Source organism: Diceros bicornis, chromosome 17 (assembly GCF_020826845.1).
Source record: "Diceros bicornis minor isolate mBicDic1 chromosome 17, mDicBic1.mat.cur, whole genome shotgun sequence".
Taxonomy (NCBI): Eukaryota; Metazoa; Chordata; class Mammalia; order Perissodactyla; family Rhinocerotidae; genus Diceros; species Diceros bicornis.
Window position 1 is genome coordinate 35,301,676 of NC_080756.1, and position 22,238 is coordinate 35,323,913.

Sequence of the window (22,238 nt, forward strand, 5' to 3'; positions counted from 1 at the left end):
AAAAGAGCTTTGTGGATCAGAGTATGCCTTCACTTGGTCCAAGAATCTAATTGTTGGCATTAGGAAAACAGACCCAAAGAATGTAATCAGGAAGAGAAATGGTTGGCAGGAGTAATATCGTATTTTTTATGATGTAGTTATTTATAAGCCAATCTCCAACTGTTTGTCCAGAACTAATTCAACTGGCTAGAACCTCCCTAATATGTAAGATTAAGCCTTTAAAAAGTTAACCTCTGTAGCAACAAGTTAAACTATCCAAAATAAATTAGATTTTTAAATATATGTAATGAAATTATAGGTCACTGGAAATTCAATACTCTAGTGAATATAAATTAATATAAATCTATTATTAAAGTACCATTCCAAGAAGATTTCAGTTCAGAGTTTAAAAAAAAAAAGGCTAAGTATTTGAGAATAAATGGATATGACTTAGAAACCCTTAAATAGTGCTGTAGGTAGAGTACTGACAAGATTATTTGGTGACAAGATACAAAGATCTGTCTCCATGTCCAGAACAAAGGCTTACCTCATTTTACCCAACAGAAGTATTCCTAAAAGTTGTGCAAATAGAATTTTTATTTACAACCAGCCTCTTGTTTTAAATATACCAGGAGGCCATGGTTGTAAAGACACCCTGTAGTGACTCCTTTGATAAACTGAAGAACTCTGTGGAAGCACTCAGCTCGTCTGTACTACAACTGCACAGTGAATGCACACCAGTGGCACTCAGCGTCTACTGAATGCAAGAATTTGCCATGACACTTTTTGTTTATCTATGGGACTTTTCTTAAAGTGAGGCGTGCTGTAACTGGAATGTTAGAACAGAAAGATGGAATCCAGCTCACAGTTTAACTGATTCTATTACAAAAGATCAGAGAATTTCAGGAAGTGTTTTTTAATCAAAATAAAATTTCTATAAGTATGTGTATATATTTTTAAAGAAATGCTGATCTATGATTGGCAGAAGCTTTTATTCACTGTTAACTGACTTACTGAAAACAAGCAACTGGCTGAGCTGGGTTCCCTCTGATTTCACAACCCAGGCAAGAAGAGCACCTTACCTAACCTCAGAAAGACCACCTGATACCATTCCGCGTCGGTATGAGCTTCTTCCCCGTCTCCAGCACAAACGCTATCCTCACCTTACCCCACAAAAGCAAAGCATGAATTAAAAGGCTAAGATTAAAACAGAAAGATGCCTGATCTAAATAGGATGAAGTTATTTTTTCAATCTTAAAAAAAGAACTAAGTCAAATACATTCAATAAAAGTAACTCTTAAAGGCAATTATTTTCTTATTTGATGTTTCCTTCCCTTTCCACTTAAATTTAAGACTCGATTTTAAAAATATACATATCCATCCTTTTAAACTATATATCCTCGCTTTTAAACAATACAGAATGCTAGCAAGGCAACTTATCTGACCACATAAATCTGCAACCTGCCACATAATTGAAATAAGAGGTTATATCTGCCTATTTACTCAACATTCATAATTGCAAAAAACACTGGAAAAATAGCTGAGAATGTTTTTATGCAAGTTTTGGGGAGGACTGGATGCTTGCAAGACTTACCTGTAGTGTTCCATTATTGTCAGTTTCCTGCAAATAAAAGATCTGAACACAGAATCCTCTTTAAAACACACTGGAAGTGTATGTGCGTATGATTGGGGACAGGAGAGGAGAATGATAGTTAATAACAATGTTTGTCCAGTAAATTGATAACAACAAAAAAATATATCTCCCTTAAGGTATTAATGATATTTCAAGTAACCTTAATAAAACAGATTTTAAAATCATCTTTACCATTCACACCAATTATTGACTTTGGCCCTTTCCTAAGCAGACACAATGAATCTTTTTGATGAGCAGTTTCAGTTACTGACCCAAAGGTATCATATTTGGATGAAAACATTATTATGGATTTGTTCCCATAATTTAAAAATCAATAATTAAAAAAATAATAACATTGGTCTCTTTTCTCCACAGTTTTCAAGTAATTAGTTCAAGTAAGCTTATTTACAGCTGCTGTATATGTGACTACTTTAACCCACAATTTCCCTTTAGAAATCAGTCTCCCTTGAAATGGGACACTGCTCTTTTTTTTTTTTTTTTTTTTTTTTGTCTTGAACCAGGTTTCTTTTAAATACTAAGTCAATTCAGTCAGGTTTCTGTTTTATTGGGCAGATAAAGAGAGGAAACCAGCAAGTTGTGTCCAAAGGCTGGGAAACGCCTAAATGCTTCCCAACTGTCTGAAAAGATGTTGTACTTGAGGAAAACTCGGTGTTCCAAGCTGGTTGACAGGGTAACGTCTCTGCTCATGATGTAGATGCCGTCGTTATGAAGCGCGCAAGTCAAGTTAAGACCCGATTTGGACGTGTTCTCCTTGAGGTAGAGCCACTGCCGGGTGACAGTGTTGTAGGACTGCACGGTGAGCATGTCCTCGCTCTGGCTGCTCCTCCGGTTGGGCCCCAGTTCATGGAGACATCCCCCCACGATGTAGATGGTCTCCTCGACGGACACCATCTGCTGCTTGCGGATGTGGACGTCACACGTTTCAAAGAGCGTCCAGATGTCAGCAGAGGGGCAGTACTGCAAAATGTTCATGTTCCGGTCTGAAAGGAGGAAAGAAGCCGAATGATGACACAGCCATGAGTAACACTACTGACTGCCTAGGCTGGATATAAACGTCTACCTCCACCTGAATCATTTGGTAACAAAGAGAGAGGCAAAAACTATTTCAGAAAAGCAGAGGTTGGGAAAACAGTTTTCAAAAAGGCTGGGAGGAAACCACTTAGAATCATCCCCACTTACCTCCAATTCAGGCATGTCCCCTCCCGGGGAGGCTCTCAGATTTGGTAAAGCCAAAGAGATGAGCAGCTGTGATTTGAGCACATCCCCTCGTCCCTGGTCCCCTTACACCTTTTAGAACCCCCAGGCTAATGTAAAAAAGAAACAGAGGGGCCGGCCCCATGGCTTAGCGGTTAAGTGCGCGCGCTCCGCTGCTGGCGGCCCAGGTTCGGATCCCGGGTGCGCACAGACGCACCGCTTCTCCAGCCATGCTGAGGCCACATCCCACATACAGCAACTAGAAGGACGTGCAGCTATGACATACAACTATCCACTGGGGCTTTGGGGAAAAATAAATAAAATAAATAAATAAATAAAAGGAGTAAATATAAAATGTTTAAAAAAAAAAAAAAAACAGAGCCTCAGAACTCTCATCAGCTTCTACAGAATTACTGACTGTATAATACAGACGACGGGCTGAGCCCAAGAGGATCTACTCTTGACAACGGATTCTACAAAACAAGAAAAGCAAGCCAAACAGGATGTTCAGGGACCGTCTGAGAGAAAAGACACAAAGTTGCAAGTCAGGAGAAATGCGAGAAAGTCTCACCTCTGGCCTTGAAGCCATAGAAATCATTTGGCAATTCTGTTTCCCAATTGTAACACGAGAGACACACTAACAAAGCCCCTTGCCTCTCCCCCTGCCCTTTTCACAAGAGATAGTTATTGTGTGGATAAAATTAGATATTAGATGAAAGACTGCTCTGACATTATTTGGAATTCATAACTGTTTTAAGGAAAAAATATTGCCTACTCTTTTTTTTTTCTTTTTTTTTTGTGAGGAAGATCAGCCCTGAGCTAACATCCATGCTAATCCTCCTCTTTTTGCTGAGGAAGACCAGCTCTGAGCTAACATCTATTGCCAATCCTCCTCCTTTTTTTCCCCCAAAGCCCCAGTAGATAGTTGTATGTCATAGTTGCACATCCTCCTAGTTGCTGTATGTGGGACGCGGCCATGAGGCTAGAGAAGCGGAGCCTCGGTGCGCGCTCAGGATCCGAACCCCGGGCCGCCAGTAGCGGAGCACGCGCACTTAACCGCTAAGCCACGGGGCCGGCCCTGCCTACTCTTTTTGAAAATGCTTGTGAAATTTAAAATATCTAATTTCATTTTTCTTCTTCTTTAATTGTTCTTTTTCTCCTTTTCTTTCCTCCCCTAGGAAAGAATACATGGAATATTTTAGCCTCAGCAGGAAAAAAAAAATGCTCTGACTTACCAGAAAGAATGAACTGCTTGTTGTTGTTGTTTAAACAAACAACAAAATCTATCAGTGTAAGAGAGCAGCTTGGGAACTGACATACAACTAAAGCGAACAGCAGTTTGATTGCTGCAGGAGCTGGGAGCAGCACTTCCTCCTGAGACAGAAGGACCCACCCGTAGTTAGCAATGATTAAAGGGCTCCACCACTATCTCTGGTACCAAGTCAAGTGCCTCCTAAGAGGGCACAGAGGGAACTGAAAGGAAACCAAATCCTATATGTGACATGTCCCCAGGCCTGTAGAAATTTCAGAATTGTTATAGCTTTAGGGAAGTGTCCTTCTATTTTCCACCTAAACTAATACCTCCCTATATGTCTTTTTTTTTCTTTCCTGAGGAAGAGTAGCCCTGAACTAACATCTGTGCCAATCTTCCTTCACTTTATATGTGGGTCGCCACCACAGCATGGCTAACAAGTGGTGTAGGTCTATGCCTGGGATCCGAACCCACAAACCTGGGTCACCAAAGCAGAGCATGCTGAACTTAACCACTAGGCCATGGGGCTGGCCCCCAATGTCTTTTTATTGTAGCTATTGTGATAAAGCTCATTCCTGGAGACAGCCCAAGGGAGTTTGGTTACTAATGTATCACAAAGTGCTCCTTAGTAACCTGGCTTCTCACTGCATAAATAAAGGACTTATTCTAGTGACGCATCAATGTATTTGTCAATTTTAGGTCTGAAGGTCTTTTCAGGGCTTCTGTAAATGTTTTCTCTCCTCACCCAACAAGGGCTCAGACCATGATGAGGTGGTGTTGGTGGAATGATCTTTTGACTCTAACATTTAGAATTGATTCTGAAGTTTAACAAATCATCCTTCTTCCCTTTAGTGGTTACTATTACTTTCTATTGAATTTCTTTTAATTTTTTCAATGCCAGCCAAAGAATTAAAATCATCAAATAGCAAGAAACCTGTGCAATTCATTTTACCTGATTATTATATAATATTATTTTGAGCCTAAAAAATACTGCTAAAAAAATCCAAAAAAAAAAAAATCAAATAGTTTTCATAAAAATCATAAACTGTTACTTACCGAATTTTAAAGGTCTCACCTAACTTAAGAAGTCAGCAGGCTAAGAACCCAACTTGAAGTCCTAAATTGTTTTTCATGACAATTATGATTTCTTGTTTTAAATACAGGGAACTATTAGGAAGGGCTGAGAAGATCCCAAGCAGGGGTAGGAGGGCTTCAGAGTATAAGTAATTGTCCTGCCCTCTCATCTTAGAAAACTCGTTTTTAAGCCTTACACAAACATCTATCCATCCACATCACCTAACCATCCCATCGTGGGTATTTGGCTTGGGGAATCCAGGACAAGAATCATAGTGGGTGGCCCAAGTGAAGAAGGTACCTTAGCAGTGGATTGTGAAACTAGAAAACACACAGCAAGGGTTTTCCAGGTCAAATCTAAAGAACATTTGCTCAGCTAAGGTCATGGAAAAACTAGGAAATGTACCAGCAGAGTACTCTTCAAGTTACAGTACTGCCCATCAGTGATTCCCAGCTTCTGGTTAAAAGAGAAGCCAAGGGATACGGGTGCGTTATGTCAGTCCAGAGGAGAGGGTACATCCTGTGTTACAAAATCTAGGGGGGAATCAGAATTCTTAGAAACGTTCAAAAGTAAATAACTGTATTTACTTTCCTAGGAGAAAGGATACACACGCAGAGGTACATATGCACACATGGGAATTCTCTGGGTACTATGGTTTAGTTAAGCATATAAAGTTGATCACTGTAACCTGAACACTAATGTTGAAGATAAAAAAAGTAAAACAAATGACTGCTCTCATTTTTTTTTTTCCCCACTATTTGTAAAGGAAAAGCTGGCAATTATCTTCAGTGGAGAGTCACTAGGGAGGGACATTGGGAACAGCTCCACGTGTGATGAAAACTTGGAGTGAAAAAAAAAAAGCTCACTGCTTCATATACACTTCTCTTGATCACTGCCTCTCCTTAAATGCATAAAGATACCCTGTAGTGAGTTGAACGGCAGCCCCCTAAAGATATGTCCACTTCCCAATCCCTAGAACCTTTGAATGTGACCTTATTTGGAAAAAGGGTCTTTGCAGGCGTAATTAAGTTAAGGATCTCAAGATAAGATCAGCGTGGATTACCTGGTAGGCTCTAAATCCAATGAGAAGTGCGTCCTTATAAGAGACAGATGAGGAAAAGACATGGATACACACAGAGGAGAAGGCAGGTGAAGACAGAGGCAGAGATTCTGGAGTTATGTAGCCACTAGCCAAGGAACACCTGGAGCCACCAGAGCTGGAAGAGGAAGGATTTCCCCCTAGAGCCTTCAGAGGGAGCATGACCCTGTGGACACCTAGATTTCAGACTTCTGCTCTCTAGAACTGTGAGAGAATACACTTCTGTTGTTTTAGGACACCAAGTTTGTGGTCATTTGTTAAATCAGCTACAGGAAACTAAAACACCACCCACCATCCTCCCCACCAAATCAACTTTTAGGGGTACTCTAAGAAGTATTAATCAAAATCTTTTGCTGTCACACACACAAAAAAGCAAATGAGATGCTCATAAAACACCTTATATTTAACTTCTTCCTCTCACATAAATCCCCCAAATAAGACACATTTGATTGTGGTGAAAAACACTTTTGTCACCAACACTATATTAGCATGTGGATTTCTGTCCTTTACAAAGTTACATATGGTCGCATGCAGCCTAATGGGGCCATCAGCACTCTTTCTCCACGTCTGTTATCAGCCAGGGCTGGAGAGCTCTGTCCTGCCCATACCGTACCCTAGAGGAGTGAAGGGTTATTTCACTATGTCAGGTATAACGGTAACTCGACCACTTCACTGTGGCTAAAAGTCCTCAGAGTCCAGTTATACTTTTGCTATAAGTTCTGGGCATTATACAGTCAGATAGACCAATTGAAGAAATAAATTTCCTTGGCCAAGAGATAACTTGGAAACAACTGCTTTAAGTGGGGGAGAGAGATAACAGGAAAAGTACACCTCTTCCTGGTGGTCCATCACTGCCTTTCTGACCACAATCAAGCTGTTTTCCATCACTGTCATGTGAGATGCTTCCTACCAAGAGCAGAAGTATACAACCCACTGGAGAAACTTTTTATTTCCAAATTATTAACTATAAAATGCCCATCAAAAAAAGGGAAAACATATGTACAGTTTAGTAAGTAATACAACCACCTCCCACCACTGGTCAGGAAAGAAATCTCTCATATGCACATTCTTGCTCCTCCTGTGATACGTGGACAACAGCCCAGAGCTCAGTTTCTGGAATCTATATCTGATATGTCTGTGCTCAAGAAGGGAGAAAGTGAAAACAAAGATCTGCAAGGATGCTCTGGCACTAAATTCCACAGTGTTGCAGGGGGGCGGATCTGGTGTGTGTTTGAGAGAAGGATGGGAGTGACCCAGGCAAGTCACAAGATGGCTGAGCACAAGGCTGGGTTTCAGAGCAGAAAGAAAATACATATTCTCTTCACAGCTTCCCCTACCCCATTCAAGCTTCATGCTCACACAAAAGCCTCAAAGGCCCCTCCTGTCCAAACCACCCCAGTTATACAGGACTCTCTTCTGTCCGATATGTAAATATACAGTATATAATGCATAAAATCACACTGTGTACCCTGGAGTGTTTCCTCTGGCACCCTCCTGCCCCTCCCCAGGGGCAGAAGCTTCCATATAAGACGACCATTTACTTGGCCCCTTCACTTACCTCTGGTAGTATATCCTCCAATGACATAAATTTTCCCCTTACACTCACACGCAGAGAACTCAGCCAGAGGATTTGGTAATGGTGCCACAAAATTCCACGCATCCTGCTCAGGATTGTAACACTCGACGTTAGAAACGGCCTGCCCACCAATGGCATACAGTTTTGAATTAACAGCCACAAGTTTGAAGTTAGACCTGAAAGAGAGACACAAAGGCCCACAAAGTCAGTTCTTTTGATCATTAAGAAGTAAGACAAGGGCATGAACTCCTTAAGTAAAGTGTGGAATCTGCTGGATAGTTGAAGAAAATTAGCTCTCCGAGATGGGTGCCATTTTGCGTGGATGCAGAGAAATGACCAAATGGCACCTCAAATTTCACTCTTATCTCCAAGAATCCACAAGAATGGGGCAATTCTCCAAACTTTAGCAATTGAAGACAGCAATTCAATATAACAAGAACTCATCTGGCTTAGCCTCATGCCAAGAACCAAAGACATTTTGTATACACTAAACTCAATACCTCTTTCAGGAGCAGGAGCAAGTGGTAAAAGAGAAACACGCCCACCACCTTACCCCCCACTGCCTTGTATCTCTCAGACTGTTTCTCATTCTTCCTGCCCAGTGGGTAGGCCCCATCTTAGGTACACACCAGTGCTGCCTACACAGACAAGCATATGCAAAGGGTGGTTGCTAAGGCTGGTTCAGAGACCCCTTTACTATGAGTGCACCCAAGCAGATCACCCACCCTCCCTCCTCCATATGAGGGCATCTTATATATTGCTTCGCAACACATAAGGTAGGGGGAAGTAAGCCCTGAACTAATTAAAAATATTTTGATCCAGCATTCTTAGGGTATTTACACATGTTAATTTCAACAAATACTTATATCAACAAATGCTCACATATCATAATACTAAATAAAATTTAAAAAAGAGAAACACCCTGATTTTAAGCCCCATATTCAGTAAAACAGTTAAACACTGCTCATCAGCTTCAGACACCAGATAAAAATCTCTTTACTTCTGAATTGAAAAGTAAGAAAAAAATCAATTTGTTTCAATGTAACACACAGGCTTTAACTGACTCCTTGAAGGCCAGGAAGGATAAACATTTAGAAATGCTGGGTCAGTGTACTGTAATATGTGTAACAGTCTCAAGTTTACAATAGTATGAGCAACAGCATGAGGCAACAGCAAGACCCGGGGCACAAATCAGGAGACCCGGGTTCTAGTCTCAGCTTTGCTGATAACCAGCTAGCTGACTCTGGCCCAACCACTTCACCTCCTCATCTCTCGGATGGGGATAATTCCCATCACAGGGTGGTGGAGACAATTAGAGCAAACAGTTTATCAGAAAGTACCACATAGCGATAAGATACTATCATTATAATTTCTCAGTTTTCTAGTGTTCGAAATAAACAGGCTAGACCAGGTGAATTTGGAGGCCACGTCTACCTCCAACACAACGATTTCTACAAAAATAACAATATCCTAAGAAACAATGGGGATAGAGGCTACAGATGAAAAAAAGGTATGTCAGGGGGTAGACTAAGAAGCAGCAGCGAACAAGTAGTCCCCGCCTGACCTCCCCACAGGTGTTCAATAAACTCTGACGCATTGTGATACAGAACACATGATAGGAATAGCCACCTACTAAAATCACACGGCTTTTTTAAAGGTTCTTCTCATGTTTATACTTAAATAAGGTTTAGTTTAGTTTTGTTTTCCAAATCAGAGAGTGAATAGAGTACTCTTCATCAGGAACCTGAATATTGTCCATGAAAACCAGCGAGCCATCCAATTTTTCATGCCAACAGACTTCACCGGGGTGGCAGTATCTGGGGGGTCCCCGGTTCATGCTGCTTACCTTTCCTGCTGCCAATGGTCCTTAAAATCCGACCACGATGCCCTCTCTATGTGTGCAAATTTGGGGAACCAAAGGAAATAAAGCCTGTAAATAAGCACTAAATTTTACCAGCCCACAATTTGTTTTTGCTCCCCAAAGGTACACAGATAGTAAATTTTGTAAGATCAAACAGTTTTTCATATTCATCCAGCATCATCATTTGTCCTAAGCAAACACGTAAGGGGCTTCTTTTCGAGGCTAAGGAATAGCAGTTAAAAGCAAACAATTCCACCTCTCCAGACCCCAACACGCTCAAATTCACTTGAAGAGAAACACTTTTCAGCACTGAATTTGTTTTACGATGAAACTATCACCCAAAAACAGACCACTCAATGAAGGGGCGTACCGCTGAGGACTATGAGCCCAGGCCTGTACGGGGAAGTCTCTGCTCCACGACTCAACAGCTACGGGACTTTGGACAAGTCACTGAATCTCAGTTTATCTGAGCCTCAGTCTTCCCCATCTGTGAAGTGGGGATAAGAAGAGCACAATATCACACAGAGTAAGAGTTAAAATGGGTAACGCTTGCAGAAAGAGGTCACTAGAGGGAATGCTTTTCTGCATGTCATAAGCCCAACTTTCTTAACTTCAGGAAGGCTGGCTTCTCATTTGTCAACTGTAACTGTCACTGGCGGTAAAGTACTCTGGAATTCTGTACAAAGTGCTCTCTCATCCATAAATTCTCGCCATTTAGCTCCTCATTCCCAATTCTCTGAAAATAACTCTTCCACTCTTTACTTCCTGAATAAAAAGGTATGAATTCAAGCTATGAATTATTTTTAAAAATTATCATCTCTACAGTTGTTTTCTTAATATTGATCCCTGACATACTACAGTCAGAAGGCAAAAAGAAGTATTTTTAAACCAAATAATTTGTTGAAGCTAAGTACTTGACTTACAGTAAATAGAAAGGAAAGGGAGAAAAATTAGATGATGGTTTAATTTCTACTTCACTTAGAGGAAATGAAAAGCTCTTTATTTTTTGGCAAGGAAGGATTCACCCTACACTAACATTCGTGCCAATCTTTCTCCTTTTTTCTTCCCCCCACAAAGCCCCAGTACATAGTTGTATATAGTTGTAAGTTCTTCTATCTGAGCCACCGCCACAGCATGGCCACTGACAGATGTGTGGTATGGTTCTGTACCTGGGAACCGAACCTGGGCTGCCAAAGCAAAACGTGCCGAACTTTAACCACTAGGTCATCAGGACTGGCTCCTGAAAAGCTCTTTAAATCGTTAAAAGCTAAGTACCATGAGACATGCTAAACACTAGTACACAGATATCAATGATTAACAATAGCGATATACAACTGTAGGGAGCAGGATGACATAGAGGTCTGAGTGGCTTAGAGTGCTGGCCCTGTGACTATGTGCAAGTTATCTAAACTCACTGAGTCTCAGTTTCCCCTTTGGGGAAATGGGGCCAATAATAATGCCTATCTCATAGAGATGCTGTGAGCATGAAACAGGAAGTGACATCTAAAGTAGTGACCACAATATGCTGCCCAGAATAAGGGCCCAAGAAATGTAAACCATGGCTACGTAGGAAAGGTTGTCACCATTAGAGTGAAACTTAGAGTGAAATGGCAAGATCTTTTCTCAAGTCCCTTAAACCACTCAGAAGACGACTGCACAGTCTGTGGACCACCCAGGCCCTTCGTCTCTACTTTCCCCTTCTGCTGCCTACCTTCTGCCACTTCCCTACATATGAACCTCCCCCGGGGACCAGGAAGGGGAAAGAGCAAAGGTTAGGGGTCATGAAGTGGTCATGGTTGCTAACTGCTACCATCTCCAAGAAACTCGAGTGCACAAAGAAATTTAAACTGTTGGCCAAAATTATACTGGGGGGAGGGATGAATAGACAAATAGTTTTCTTTCCTTCCACTATTTTTGGGCTGCACTGCAACATTAACCGTAGAGGACAAAATCTCTCGAAGATTCTGTGACTCTAGAAATGCTCTAAAATACTAAACTTTGGCTCAGAGGAAAGGGACGGCTAAGGCTGACAGCTGTAACTCCATCTCTGCCTGGAGATTGTTGTTTGTTAAGTCTCTCTCCCAGCCTTGCTATATTGACACACAGAACAGGAGGACACACTCCAACTCCAATTTCAGAGCAAAAGTGCAGGGCAACGGAAGAGACTAGAGACAACTTTAGAAACAGAGAAATTAACGAACTGATTGCTGCAACAGTGGCCAGTTCCTGAAGGTTATCGCTAATTAAAGTGAGGAGGGAAAGCACGCAGTTTTGTAGTCACACAACCTTTTACACGTGAAGAGTTACGTCCCAATAACTCCTGAGATCAAATCCGCATTCAGACCACTGGGCGGTCTTGCGAACATGGACTTCAGAGCATCCTCTCAAAGAGTGCTGTGTACTCACATTGCCATTTTCAAGTACCTGGGCACAGCACTAAACACTTCTTTTTTTGTCCACTGCTGGTCATACAGCATCATTTTCTCCAGGGTACAGAGGGCTTTATAGCATCTCCCAATTCTAGGGTTCCTGCCTGTCCCTTGTTATTTAAGATTCTGAGATCATCGCACTGTGCAAGTCCCTGGGGTAGGTGGCTGCCCTGCATTTGACGCCTTTGTCAAAGTAAAACTGGATGAATACACTGCAAAGGTACATGTGAAATTCTGTGTAACCAAAGGCGGAAACCCACCTTTTCTACCCACAGTTCTGAGTTTCCACCAGTGTTTCCAGAGCCTGTGTTTGATGTATTATCCAAGAACAATCCTATTCTAGGTTTCATTTTTACTTGTCTCTTCATCTCAGTTATAAACTCCCTGAGGGCAAGAACCATGTCGTTTTCATTGCTTATCCAATAGTGACTAGAAAAATGCTGGACATAGGGGCTGTGGTGAAACTGAGGCACACACAATGACATCCTGAAAAGCAGCAGAGTGCCACAAAATATCTGTGCTCCGTTTCTTGGAAGAAAATCATTTTTAAAAAGAAAATTTTAAAATCTGCATGAAGATGGTCACGGCCAGTCTTTAAGCCAAAACTTATAAACACTCTAAATGGTTACAGCTATTCAATGGATATTCACATTTTGGTTACTCTATTTATCACATACTTTGAGCAATTTACTTAACTTTCTGTGCCTCAGTGTCTGCTTCTGTAAAATGGGAACCTGCCTAACATAGTCCTTGTGAAAAATAAATGGGATAATACATGCAAAGAAGTAGGAACAGCACCTCGTATAGAGTAAATGTTCAAATAAACCTTATCTAGGGCCAGCCCCGTGGCTTAGCGGTTGGGTGCATGTGCCCCGATACTGGCAGCCCGGGGTTCGGATCCCGGGCGCGCACCGACGCACCGCTTCTCCGGCCATGCTGAGGCCGCGTCCCACATACAGCAACTAGAAGGATGTGCAACTATGACATACAACTATCTACTGGGGCTTTGGGGAGAAAAAGGGAAAAACAAAGGAGGAGGATTGGCAATAGATGTTAGCTTGGGGCTGGTCTTCCTCAGCAAAAAGAGGAGGATTGGCACAGATGTTAGCTCAGGGCTGATCTTTCTCACAAAAAAAATAAATAAATAAACCTTATCTACTATTCTTTTTCAGCTATTCTAAATAACTATAATGACTGTTACAAGATAAAAATGTTCACTATAATGTCACATTTTAAAAGAATATAAAATTACATGTTTACTTTTATTACCATAACGTAAAAACATATTCCACAATTCAAAAAAAACCTAGCATTTTAAGTATCTGTTATTTACTGGACACCCTGTTAGCTGTAGGAATATACATAAGCATTGAATAAGTAATTGGCCCTGACTGGAAGGGAACGAGACAAATATAAACAGAATATTTCAATCAAAGTGGGAACTGTGCTAGAGGAGCAGAGAGTTTGAATATTTAGCCCAACAAAGGGTTCAAGAAGGGACTCCTGAGACATGTCAGATCTGAGTCAAAGCATGAGGGAGATAAAGAAGGGTAAAAAGTCCAATATGGCATCAATAACCAATTAGAAAATATAATGGAAAAAGTATCCGTGTACAAAAAAAAAACAATAACTACAAAATACCTAAGAATAATCCTAACAAAAAATATATAGACTACACAAAGATCATAAAAGAAACTTTTCCTGAAGGACCAAAAGACCTAAATAAATACATGGAAAAACAAACTATTTTCTAGCTGTAAAATATTATAAAACTGTGACTCCTCCTCCAAATTAATCTATAAATATAATGTAATCCCAATCGAATTTCCAACAAGACTTGACAAGCTGATTCTAAAGTTTGTCTGAAGGAGAAAATGTACAAAAAATAGCCAAGAGAATTAAAATAGAACAGAACAAAACAAAGAGGCCTCTATTCTACCAGACAATAAATTAAATAGATTCCCCAGCTACAATTTAAAAATGAGTTACTGACGCAGGAATGGCCAATCTGCCAATTTGGAAACAGGAAAATTAGCATATGATATTTGGTTTTGCCAGTCACGGTGAGAAGGCTATTGGGACATTTAGAAAACATGTTATAACCTTACATTATACCTTATATGAAAATAAATCCCAAACAGATTCAGATGTAAATGTAAAAAGGCAAAACTATAAAAGTAATAGATCACATGATAGATGAGTATATATATATTCTTAGCTTGTAGAAGCCTTGCCTATGCAAGACAAAAAGCTCACAGGACACATGCGGCAAGTCTGACTACAAAAAAATCCAAAATTTCTTCACACAAGAATATGCTACAAACCTGAAGTTCAGAACTGGAGGCTCACATGGCCAGTGCTGGGCTGCTCTTTGTTGGGTCTACAAGGTTTAGTTGTTGTTGTTGTTGTTGATTTGTTTTTTTTTTAAATGGAGTAAGTGGCCACCATTTAAAAATCAGGACATCTGGATGTCTGGCAACACCATTCCTCACTCCCATTTGGCAACACCAGCTGTGACTGAGAGGGGCAGCCCTCTTGCAGTAGGGCAGCAGGTCTCTGGTTCATCCCAACCTCACCTATCCCTCTACTCATTGACTCTGCTTGCCTGGTCACCCTAGGCATTTCATTTTTGAACCTTATGATAAAATAAAGGCAGGGGAAAAGATGTACAAAACATCACCTAACAGACAAGAGATTAATATCTTTATACACATATAGAACTTCTAACATGAACATGAAAAAGATAAGCCAATTTTTTAAAAATCGGCAAAGGCCATTTACAAAAGACATACAAATGGCCAATAAACACACGAAAAGAACAAACGCTCTTCCAATCAGAGACATTCACACCAGTGTTTTTGCCCACTACATGGGTAAAAATAAAAAATGATGATAAGATCTCGTCTTGGCAAGAGTATAGGGAAGCAGCAAGCTCAAATACTGTGGAGAGGAGAGGAAATTAGAACAATTTTTTGACGGGCAACTTGGCAGGAGCTAACAAAACTTTAAATGTACATACACTTTGCCTCACCTATCCAAGGATTCCAGGAATCTGCCATATAGAACTAACTCACATATGCCTGGGAAGATATGCACACATATACCAAAATGTTCAATACGGTATTGTTTACAATGGCAAACAGAAGTGATCTAAATGCTCGTGAATAAGAGAATGACTAATTACATTATGGTACATCCATAGGCTAGAATACTACACAGCCATTAACAAGAGTGAGGTGGAGCTACACTTGTTGATAAACTCTCAGATTCAGTATACTGTTGAGTGGAAATATCAAGTGCCATAATAATCAGCATAACCTAATCAATTTTAGTAAAAATATGTATAAATTGCATACACACCCCCACAAGTACTTGCATACATATATACATTTTTCCCTGTTAACCACTATCAACATACTTTTATTTATATGAAAATACATATATAATTTATAAATATGTATTTATAAATTTATAATATACAAGTATGTCTACAGATGGACATAATTTTTACTCTATAGTTTTTCACATCATTTGCAATTTTTCTAAGCTTGTATTCATACATTACTCAAATACTTGTTTTATCCAAAGAGGACAGAAAAGGCTTTCCTAGAATGAAAAAAAAGACTACCAAGGATTTGTGAAGAAAGAAAAGAAATCTGTGAGGTGTCGTGTTCCAGTCCTGGAGGTAGGGGTGGCGTGTTGAGCACCAATTGATACGGCTGGAGACGTGTGTAGAGGTGACAGACAACCTGCTGGGCCTTCACACCCAATCTGAGCACCACCCATAACTGCTGAACGTTCCTTTATTGCTTCAATTAAAGCTCCTAGAGTTTATTTAAAAATAACACTTCTGATATCAAAATTGAAATATGGCATCATCTCAACAGTGTAAATAATGCACTAAAAAGGGCCTGGAAGAAAATATGCCAACCTGTAGGTGGTTAATGCCTCTAGGAAGGAGGGAATAAGACTGATAGTCTTTCTGCTTCTTTTCCATTTTTTTCAGTTTTCTAGAATAACTATGTACTATTTTTAATCATCAAAAAAAAAAAGAACACTAGCGGCCGGCCTGGTGATGCAGCAGTTAAGTGCTCACGCTCTGCTTCCGAGGCCCAAGGGTTTGTTGGTTCGGATCCGGGGTGTGGATCCTGGGTGCTGCACCGACGCACCACTTGTCAGGCCATGCTGTGGCGGCGTCCCATATAAAGTGAAGGAAGATGGACACGGATGTTAGCCCAGGGCCAATCTTCCTCAGCAAAAAGAGGAGGATTGGCATCGAGTGGTAGCTCAGGGCTGGTCTTCCTCACACACAAACAAAAAAAGAACACTTTCCAAAATGATTTCATATTCTAGTAGAAATAAAGCCAGTGTTCCCCCCTGGCCTGGGGGGACCCTCAAGTCAAGTAAATAGTATGCATAATGGCCTTCCTGTTCCTGTGAAGACTGTCTTTGCCTGGTGGTGAGTGTCCCCACTCCTTGCTCCACACTCCAGGCCAGGGAGCATGGCGGGCCTGGAGACGGATACAGGTGGACCAGAAGAAGGGGTATTCTTGTCGTTTCTTGGGTGACAGTGATTCTTCTCTCCACTTGTGAATGGCTCTGGGCCGTCTTGGGCCCTACCGTCTTAACTTCCTACCACCTCCTCCTGCATCTGCTCTGTGCTCTCGTTCTCCCTTTCCTGGCTCCTTTCCCTACCCCACCCCACCCCCAATCTCCTTCTTTTCTCTCCCTTTCTTGAAGTCATGCAAGTTCATGTTAGGAGGAATTTGCAGGACGGGAAGGGAGAAGGTTAGGGTGGATGGAAATTTTCTAATTCTGTAAGTGATCACCGCCAGGCTCAAGCTTTGGGTCAATGACAATGACTGGCTCAGAAAGAAGAGAGATGCAAAATAGAGGATAAAACATAAGAAAGGCAATCCTATATAGCTAGTATTCATACAATTCTAACGACTATGTCCCGATGACAGATGGGTGACCCGGTGTGGAAGGCTTCAAAGCCATTAACAACAAAAAAATCCCCCAAAGTCAGTGTTACAGGTTACTGCCCAGTGTGTCATTATTATCAGGATCAGATCCTAAAAAATAAAAAAGGTGAAAATAAAAGCAAAATTAAAGAACAGTTTTAAGTATCCTTTTAGGAAACCACAACATCTTTTTTTCCACTGGGATAGAGGCAAAGAAAGTAGTTTGCCTGATGGCGAGATACCTGCAAGGCGCCTACTCAGCTAGTTGACCTCACTGGGGCCTCTTCTTCCTTGCAAGTTCTTAGTTCACTGGGAACTTTGCCAGAGTGGAGGCCAGCCACACTCCTGAAGACGTCATTCCCTCCTCAGCACAACCTCCTGCGATTGCTCAGTAAACATTAGGCGAACGAGTTAATGAACAAGTGAATGAATGAGAAAGAACCAGCGCTCTGCTGGGGGCTTACCTCTTCTGGTTCATGGAGGCCACCTGGAGCCACTCGTTGGTGCTGGGGTTGTAGGAATGCGCGGCGGCGATCTCCTGGCTAGTGATCCTGTACCCGCCCACTATGAAGAGGTAGTTGTCCAGGATGGCGGACCCGTAACCCCTGACATTCACCAGGTCGGGGGGAAGGTTGTTGGCCAGCGGGAACCAACGTTCAGTCATCTCCTCATACCTGAGCATGGACGGGGGCTCCCCCTGGTAGGGGTGAGGGGCCAAGGGTCCCCCCAAGAAATCCCCTAGGGCCACAAGGACAGGAGTCCCAGTCATCCGGGCCTCTCTCAGCCTCTGCTTCAGGCTGACATCCCCCGGAGCTTGGGGAGAAGCCCCCAGGAGGTGGAAGTGGGGCTTGCAGAGCACCTCGTGGAAGTGGACGACCATGAAGCGCAGGCAGGCCTCCTGCAGGTCGGGCAGCCCGTACACCTGCGCCAGGCGGTACATCTCCAGGCAGTTGGTGAGCCGCACCTGGGACAGCAGCAGCTGCAGCAGGGACGTGACCTGCAGGAAGGAGGCCGCTTCCACCAGCTCGGACAGCAGGCTCACCTCGTCCATCTCCTCCTCCTCCTCCACCCCGCCGCCCTTGTCCCCGCGCGGGCCCAGGAGCCAGCCTTCGCGGGCCCCGCCGGCGTTGATGAAGTCCAGCACCAGGCGCAGGCCCGGGGCGCTGAGGCCGCGCAGCTGCTGCACCTCGGGGCCGCCGGCCTCCTGGCTCAGGGCCTCGCGCATGCCGGAGCGGTAGAGCGCGCGGAAGTAGTCGCTCTGCTCGATGAGCTTCCTCTTGCTCACCGGGTAGCAGCGGTCCTCCAGGCGGATCTGCACCATCTCCTCGGCCGACATGGCTGGGGGGCCGCGGGCCGCGGGGCTGCCCGCCAGCTCTGCGCGCTCGCCTCCCCGCCCCCACGCGCTCGCCGGGTTCCGGGTTGGGCGCGCCGAGGGAGGGCGGCGGGAGGAGGAGGCAGGCGGAGGCCGCGGCTCGGGGCCGCGGCGGCGCCCCCGAGGCAGCCCCTCCTCCCGGGCCCGGGGGCGGCGGCCCTGCCCGGCTGCTCTCCCTCAGCGCCAAAAAAGGCCCGCCCGCGCGCCGGGCGTCGGGAGGCGGCCGCCGTCCCCGCTCGGGTTCTCGCGGGCCGCGTCAGCCGGGGAGGGGATCCCAGCCCCCGGCCTGCAGCCTCCTCCCCCGCCGCGCTTCCCGCTTCCGCCCGCGGGACCCCTGCCGCCCGCCGGACCCGCGCGCCGGCTCCCGCGCTCGGGGAGGCTGGGAGGCTGCCGGCCTCCGGCGCAGCGGCTCTGCAGCCTGGCGGGGTCTGCAGCGATGATCGCGGGGGACAGGAGGCGAGAGGAAGCCAGTCTGCTTTTTCTTCCACGCTGCCTTTTGCTGGGGGCGGGGGCAGCTGTGGGAGGATGAAGGGAGTCTGGGGTCCGGGGAGTCAAAAACACATCACATCTGGGATCGCCCATCTGGCCCAGTCGGGCTTCGTGTCCCAGGGGGCTGAGGCACACTGGCCGTCTCTGGACATGCAGGTGGCACCCAGAGGTGATTCTTCGGCATGGTCATTGTGTAGGAGCCATCTTGCAGAAAGAAGGTCCAGCCAGATGGCAGTAGGTTCTGCAGGGCTCAGCGCATGGGGTGCACCCGATGAGAAGAGTTGGGAAGCACAGGAGCTGGTATTTGCTGTTGGGGCCTGTTATCCTCTTTGTGCTATTAAAAGAAAGTCAGAAGGACAACTTGACTAAATAAAATTAGACCACGTGCCTTCTTTTCAAATATTTTCTAACAGCCATTGCTTTCCCTGTTTCAGTTTGGTTGGGCTAGCCATTACGGAATGTTATTTTGGGGCAGAAGGTCTGGCCGCTTTTGCTCATATTTGCCTACAGAGGTGGCTTTTCTTGCCACCCTCATCACCTTCCCCTGCCCCTACCCCCGCCGTCTGAGGACTGCTTAAGGAAGGACCACTTCCCCATCTTCTCTCGTGAACATTGCCAACAGAAAGCTCATCCCAAATAATACAAAGGACCATGTGTTGCTCATGAGATATGAATTAATCCTAGAAATGAGGGACGAAGGGTATTGTTAGGTTACCTTTGAGCAGAAGGAGGGATAGGATTGGGAGGGAGCATAGGGTGTGTTCACTCCTATCTTACATAAAACCCTTGAAAACTTTCTGGGATCGAGATTCAAGAACCAACCATAACAGACCTCAACCTGGGGAGAATATGTGTTTGGACTTTGTTTTTATTATTACAACCTTCAGCTTTCTTTTTGAATGGCAAGTTGTTAAATAAAGTGAAGGGAAAAGTGAAGGAAATACTGGCGGATTTATGACTTGCCTCTTTCAGTTATTTTCTTGGATTCTGTGAAAAACTTCTGGCTTTTCACCTTGTTTCACCTGGCCTTTAAATCATTACTGAAAAAATTCCATTCTCACATGAACCTCTCACACTTCTGCTTTGAATGAGAGTGCAGTCAAGACATTCTAAGGTTCTTGGGGGTTGAGTGACCATGAACTTAACGACCTCTTTGGGAAGGTAAAGTGCCCCACAATCAGTATTAGGCATTTAGCTGGGGGAACTCGTGCTAGGAGGTGCCCCCTGTATCAAAGGGACTTGGACCTGGGATTTATTTGTGTCTCCATCAGCAACAATGCTAGATTCAGTGGGTCAGCCAAGAAGAACAGGCACTTAGTCTCTCCTCCATCCCTTTAGAATCTTTCACTAATGGATGCTTTTGTTTCCTAACCGTCACAGATATGCCTCAGACTAGTATTTTCTTGCCTTTTAAAAACAGACCAAAAAAATCACGCCTAAAGACTGATGTGCATTAGAAAGGCAGTTCACGCACAGTAATATTATCAGAGCAAGATCAGCATGGACAGGGCATCTGGGCTGTTAGTCTGACAATACTGGGCACTAATCTTGTAAGCTTTAGGCCCCCACATGATAATAACGTCATTTAGGATTGGAAGCATCTTAAAAGATCAAATCATTTTAATAGCTCACACAGTAAGCTTTCTGTTAAGCTAGAAATGCAAAGTCAAAGCAATATAAACTTCTTTATTTACAAAAGACCTAAAATAGTATTTCTAAGCGTCATGAAAATATTACTTATATATAGCTGGAGGCATGCTTTTATAGATCTGTTATTGACTGATCATTGAATGATAAAGACTGGCCTTTGTGGTAACTATAATTCACTTCAAGTACTTTACATCATGATCTGTTTTACAAAAGATTAAATTAATAGTTAAACACAAAGTTAGGCTACTTAAGAATTTATGGAAAATATACTTTTTGACCTAGAATGGAAAAAAGCTAAGCACAAGATGTTTATCACAGTGTTGCCTTTAATAATAAAAAATTAGAAAACATAATGTATAATAACAGTAGCTAACATATTTATAAATGTTTATTATTTGTCAGGCACTGCTGTAAGTGCTTTCCGTGGATGACAACACTACTATTATACTATTTTACAGCTGAGGAAGCTGAGGTGCAGAATAAATTTGGGTACATATGTAGAATGAAGTACCCTAGAGCCATTACAGCTTTTGAGGTAGAGACAACTTTCTTTAGAGACATCGAAAAATATAATTTTACACTGGATTTTTAAAAAACAGTTTCTGGAACAGTGTGAATCCATTTATGTAAAATTGTATACAGGTATGTATTTTTTAGAGATTTCTAGAAGGGTGTTTACCAAAATGTGAAGATCGTAAGATCTTGAATAGTTTTTATTTCTTTTTGTACTTTTCTGTATGGTTTGGATTTTTAAAGTGAGTGTCTATCAATTTAATAAAAGCAAAACATTTTAAGAAAAATTAATGACATATTTATATTTCTCAGGCCCCATTTTTAAAAAGAATTTCCAACAATTTTATCAATTGATGAAATGAAAATGTTAAGTATATAATACAATTAGCATCTTTAGAATAAGGATGAAATATTGACTGTTTTGCAGATTTTTTTTAATTTAGTAAATCTATGCTATTACTTCACTACCACTTAAAAATTATTTATCTTTGTTTTTTAGTCCTTCTAATATTCCTAAAACAACTTTACTTCTTTTTGTTTTTTAACAAGCAAAACCAAAATATCTTCCTTTCATTAAAGCATATGGGGCCATTTAAATGAGTTAAAAGTAGTACAGTTCTCGAAATGGCTCTATTTAATTCAAGTTGAACATATTTATGTAAGCGAAGCTTCCATTTATCTCAGTCACCTATATCAGTGTTTTCCAAACATCTTAGGAAATCACCTCAGGCACTTACTTATAAAAATAAGAATTCTGGTTCTCACAAAAACAGAGCTACCGAATCAGGCTCTTGGGGACATGAGTGGTTTTTAAGGTAGAAATCTAATTTTTGAACCCCTCTCAAGAGGGCCCAATTGGAAATAAGTACAATATGTCACTGCATTGCAATAGTGCCATGGTTCTGGGTATTTGATAAAATTTGTACAAAGGCTATAGAGCAATTTTTTATTCAGAGTTGCAGCTACTTTCTGATTTCTGCAATTTCATCTCACATCAACAAGTTTTGAGATGAGATGCTTCTGGGCCGTGAATCTCAGCCCATGATGGATTCCGCCCTCTGGCCCTGCAGTCCAGTTTCTGTCTCTCCTTTTCAAAATACTTGGCTCCAAGAAGTTACTCATTTCCAGACT

General features: G+C 42.5%; 1 protein-coding gene across 1 annotated transcript; it reads right to left on the reverse strand.

Annotated features, from left to right (window-relative positions):
• Positions 1 to 2,115: 2,115 nt before the first annotated feature.
• Positions 2,116 to 18,581, reverse strand: KLHL42 (kelch like family member 42). The gene is made up of 3 exons (XM_058558589.1): positions 17,548 to 18,581; positions 7,812 to 8,005; positions 2,116 to 2,613 (listed from the first exon to the last, which is right to left on the reverse strand). Exons 1-3 carry the CDS (start codon positions 18,417 to 18,419, stop codon positions 2,162 to 2,164), a joined length of 1,518 nt encoding a protein of 505 aa, XP_058414572.1. The 5' UTR covers positions 18,420 to 18,581; the 3' UTR covers positions 2,116 to 2,161.
• Between the last annotated feature and the right edge of the window lie 3,657 nt (positions 18,582 to 22,238).